This window comes from Pinus tabuliformis, chromosome 5_1, assembly GCF_031772625.1.
Source record: "Pinus tabuliformis cultivar Carrire ecotype Pingquan chromosome 5_1, CPIR1, whole genome shotgun sequence".
Lineage (NCBI taxonomy): Eukaryota > Viridiplantae > Streptophyta > Pinopsida > Pinales > Pinaceae > Pinus > Pinus tabuliformis.
In genome coordinates, this window is record NC_142305.1 from 707,289,035 (window position 1) to 707,294,600 (window position 5,566).

The 5,566-nt window shown below is 35.7% G+C and overlaps 1 protein-coding gene across 1 annotated transcript; it reads right to left on the minus strand.

The window, feature by feature from the left end:
* Positions 1 to 2,024: 2,024 nt before the first annotated feature.
* LOC149166887 (uncharacterized) lies at positions 2,025 to 4,799 on the minus strand. Its single transcript, XM_089431425.1, has one exon. It carries the CDS (start codon positions 4,345 to 4,347, stop codon positions 2,605 to 2,607), a length of 1,743 nt encoding a protein of 580 aa, XP_089287551.1. The 5' UTR covers positions 4,348 to 4,799; the 3' UTR covers positions 2,025 to 2,604.
* Between the last annotated feature and the right edge of the window lie 767 nt (positions 4,800 to 5,566).

The following is a 5,566-nucleotide window of genomic DNA, read 5'->3' on the forward strand; positions in this document are numbered from 1 at the left end:
CATGGAAAATGAGAAATCATCGACCAATGCAAGTGCAAGGAATAAATGTGTTAAGCATAAAAGTCATTATGGTCATGAAGCGATAAAATCAAACCAAACAAAGCATCAAATTCAACCAAAATTGACTCATAAATAGTGCATGTGGTCCCAAAGGTTGGTTGTGAATGCATAGAAGAAAAAGAAAGAAAGGAGAGTAATTTAATGATCATGAAAAACCTTTTTACTAGCCAAACATAACCATGTAAAGCCATAAATCTAAGCTAACGATGCTTAATTATATATTTTGATCATAGAAGGGAATGTTAAAACAACATACTTCATTTTAGATGAGTTAACCATTGTAATGACTAGAGGTATTTGTGTTTTTATGAACATGTGATGTGGTATTGTTGATGAACAATATAATAACTTATACCATAAATATTTTTGCATGGTTAATACACAATGCAAATTTTATATGGAGTTTCTTTTTTCCAGAAGAAAATTACATAAAAATAAAGTATTTCCCAATTTATGAAATAAATTTGCTAAGACTAAAAGGTTGAGTATACTTATACAATAGTGAATTCACCACATTAGCATAGGAATTACTCCGGTTGTCATAAGGTAGGTCTTGATATACAAACAATGTGATGCAAAAGCGTATATTGGACAGATTTGTACATCATATATGGTATAAAATACCATTTCTATATAAGGATGTATAGAGGTATATCTACTAGTGTAAATGCTAGATTCTATGCTAGATATTTTTAAGATTAACATTACTACTATGAGTAACATATAGTACATCATTATTTTTATAATTTTTTCACATTAACTCTTATTTTTATAAAGTATAATGAATAAATAGACATTATGATTCACATAACAAGTGACAAGATATCAATCATCCAAATATCCTTTGCAAAGATTTTAATAGTCGAAAAATTAGATTGGCAAAAGAAATTTGAAGAGGTTTATCCATATCCGTGTTTTTTGTCTACAAGTCATGTGTCCACTAAGGAAGATGATTTTCATTGTGATTAGACTAGTTACAATAGTGAAATTCCTTTTAAAGGGCTTCAATTTTTCTCTACATGCTATGAACCTTGACATTTGGAGCTCTACTTCGATGAACATTGTTTTTTGTGAACAATGTTACCCCTTGCCATATGGGCATGATTAGTAGAGCTACACTTATTCACATTTCTCAATTTATCTCTTTCAAAAATAATCCAGTTACATAATCAATAAGGGATGTTTTTGAATAACAACTTCAAAAAGTATTAAAAATTGAATCAAAATTAAAATTAAAAAACATATTCAATACAAACTTGTAAAATGAGATGATAATATGTGTTTGCTAACATAACATATTAAATTATATAAGCTAAATTTTCAAATCCTAAAATATCGTAAGGTATTAGTCAATATGGTTAGTTAGTTTCAATATGCAACAAAGTTGAAAATTAAATGGTCATATTCTTTGCCTGACTTGACTTGTCAAATGTTACAATCTTTAAATCCTAAAATTCTTGGAAATTCTTAGTGTGGCCAGAGCTATCATGTTAAAAAGACTATGTGAGAAAAGTAATATACTTTAATATTGTTATTTTTATTATAAATGTGAAATATTCCATAACCATTTTAAATATTAAAAAAATTATTTTCTTTATTTTGTTATTTTTTACTCTCTATTTTAACATTTTCATATTCATTTTCCATTTTTTTATTCACAAAAAATAACCATTTACCTTCAACTTGAAATTAAAACTTCTTTCCAAATAAATATCATATATAAATCGTTATAAAAAAAAACTTTTTACATGACTATTATGTAAATTTTTTAGTCAAAGTAATGCAAAATCCTTTTAACTTCTCATATCATTACCATGCTTAGTATGTGCTCTCCAAACAGTATGCGGTTGCAAAAAATAACAAGACCTTAATATGATGAAAATGCTTACAAATACAAATGAGAAGCCCTAACTAGTTTCTTGATAAAAGCATTTCAAACTTAAAATTAAAGGTATACAAACCTGTAACACAAGGACCATTCTCAAATATATAAATTAAAAGCAAAAAAATAACAAGGAACTCTTAATCGAGAAATGAGAAGCTCTACACCCTTCAGGCTGAAATGAGAGCGATTTTTCGGAAGGGTGCTTTACATATAGAAGATTATACCTCAACCTGAAAACGTTATCTTAAACCAGATCACAAAACACAATGGAATATTAGGGCTCAAAAGCCTGCTGGTTCTAGTCTTTTGGATGCCATTCGACTGTTGTAGCTGACCGAGGGACTAAAACAATGGTAATAAGAGTGAAAATGAAAAAAAAAAAAAAACAATCACGAACAGCGATTAGTGCGCCGTTGATGAGTTTTAAAATGTGAGACTTCGAAGCATGATCTAAAAATAGGCCTCGCATCAAAGCAAAATGCAAAGCTCCAAAAAGGTAGATGCTTTCTGAAACATGCCTTAAGATACTAGTATGGCTCTTCCAAGTCAACAGCCTGATCAGGTTTGTGGTAGACATAAATTCCAATGTATGCGAACGGATTATATGAAATTGATGAAATCACCTATTTGATAGATGACTTGATACCTCGGGTTTTAATTCACTTGAACTCCAGGAAACTTCCTTTGTCTGGACAATACCGCCTTTCATACAATGACTCTAATGCATCATCGTAGCTACAGGGCATTTCTATGGAATGATCTGTACAACATCGGCATAAATTGCATGATTCCAAGTTGGCATGCTCAAGAGCATATGTGCAAAACACGCCCTGTGAACAACTTGTACTAGGTGTAGACCCATCTTCAAGAAATTGGCAGGATAGAAGATGAAATGCTCCCGGATCTATGCTGGAGAATGCTCCCGTTGATTGAACACTGCCGCCTTCCTGTTGAGGATTATAGTAGTGAGTGCTGGCCAGAGATGAGCATTGGATTTCAGCTAATGGAGAATTTCTCCATGGTCCTGACTGAGTGTCCAGCATTGAATCTTTTGGAAACACTAAATCATGTAGAAAAGCATCGCTGTTACTATGCCCGTCGGTGGTTTCATTCATCATGTTGAGGCAGGAAACCGAGGTCGTATTGTTTTGTAAACAATAGCTAGAGGGTTCGGGGCGCACTGATGACGACTGCAGTATACCACATATTCCACTTTCTAGGTTATAGTGTTTCTCCTTCTGTTTCGTTCTCTCCCGAGCCCTTTCTCTTGCCTTTGCTCTAAACAGTTTCCGAGGAACAAGATTAGCTGTTTCTCTCGTTCTACGCTTCGAAGCTATTGAGCTCAGTGCCAGTGATTTATGTTCTCTGGTTCCTTCCTTAATAATGGAACCGTTGTTGCTGCTTGCAGTGGTCGTTGCTGTAGATGACTTTTGGTCATTCCAGGTTTTAGCCCCTAAAATTTGTTGATAGAGATTTACTGCGAAATCCCCGTTGGTGGTGAAAGTATTCTCCTCCGACAAGGTGCTGAACTCTCCTGTTTGAAGAGGTGATAGAGAGGCATTGGTTCTGCTGGAATCTACATCTTGCGGTACATGAGAACTAGAGATGGAATCGACTTGAGGTAACTCCAGAATCGCTGCCTGGGATTTTTCAATGAGCCATTCGACAGCTTGACTTGGTTGTTCAAAGCCTAGCATATCCTGGACGCAATACAACTTGATAGCGGTTCCCACAGATAATCTCATTCTTCGGTCTCTTGGTCCCTTTTTGGTAAGTACCATAGTGTGCCGGTCCTTGCTTCCCGAAGGTCGTGAAACCAGAGATGGATTCAAGTGTCTTTCGGTCCTTGTAACCCTAAAACCAATATGTGCTCTCATTCCAGCCGTGATGTTTGCATCCATCTCTGCCTTTCTAGGTTTCCCCTTACCTTTTTTATCCCTTGGAGTGAAGCTGGATGCCTTCCCCACCACGAAATCACTGTTATCGAGAAGTAGGTTATTTCCCTTGTCTCGATTGAGACCTGGTGGCACCTCTTGCTTTCTCAGATTCCAGTCTTTGCATAACACTGAAGGATTTAACTCTGTACTATTATTTTCAGTCTCGCCTCCACTGATTTCGTGATGAACAGCGAATGAACTAGAGATGACGTTTCCAGAGTTTAATGAGTGAAGATATGTCCCAGGACCAGAGTGTCCCTCGAATGCAATGTCATGATGTTGTGATTGACGTATGTAGTGGCTCGAAGGCATGCCAGAATACAAAATAGAGCTACCGCCTTCGCGGATTTTCCCAATCATAGAACGACACTTGCTTTGAGACCATTCCTCCTTTTCGACATATCCATGTGTTCCTTCCAAATAACTATTGTTTTCAAGCCAAGAATGCATATCTGACAAATTCATAGTTATAAAGGAAAATGATTCTCATGTTCTGTTGCCTCAATCGCTTACTTTCATTTTTCATCTTCAGATCTGCCTCATTTCATTGCATAAGATCCCTAACGTTTATGCTTTCCACTCATCCACTCTTCACACCATTCTCAGCATACCTAGATATGGCCTTCCACTGCATTCGTCTGAAGCAACAGCTGTTGAAGGCCGAAGATAAACACACCCTTTGATATTTAGTTACAAGGATTTGCGGTTCAATAGTTAAGTGGAGAAGTTTAGTTCTCACAAGAGAACAAAACTAGGTATAGCCAACAGCTGCTCCCAGCATGATTTCTTCAGTTGAAAAAAAACTCAAACAACATTTACCCATAATTATGCACAGCTAGTCCAGCCTCTCTCCTTTTCCATCACTTTATCTTGGAATGCTACATAACCATGACATAATTACCTGATCAAAGCCCCTTCTGAAACCTGCCAAGAAACCGAACCAACAGTGTTGTAAGGAATTATATTGAATGATGTTCATGTCAAAAACATCTCCACCTGAATTATTGTTCTATTATCTTCAAGCAGTGCCAAAAATCACTAGTCAGCAGTATTAAATGTAGTAAACCACAGGCTTCTTCTCAGAAAAAACTTATCCTTTTCCACAAATTGTAATATTTTCAATATAGCTTTTATAGATAAGCACCGATCTGCCAACATATACAGGGATTGCAATGATAAACAAACAAGCGTAATCACAAAGTACTGAAAATTAATTTTCATCATGCATTATAATACAAATATTGAGTCTTTTCGTGCTGAAAAGTACTGAAAATTAATGGTGGGTCTACGAATCATATAAGTAGGATTTAACGCGAAAGGAACGCAAACGAAAGCTTATACACAGGAAGAAGTGGCTAGCATAAACTTGATACTGATCCAGAGTTTTTCTCCTTTCAATGTAACTAATTGAAGAGGCCGTGTATAAATCCCTCTATGAGTTAACTTTGGCCTCTTTTATTCATAAAAGATCAACCGAACCAGTGGAAGTTCTGTTCGCCTGGGCGATGATCTTATACTAGAGGGTTATCTTTGAAGCAATTTATGTAGCGAGGGGCAATCTTGTGTTGTTAACATGGGTGTATGATAGCCCCAGGCAATAACCTGGTGTGAATATAAGGTCAGGATGCATCTATGCTTATAAACGCGACATATCTCCTCCACCGCCAACTATAAAAGAAGATCT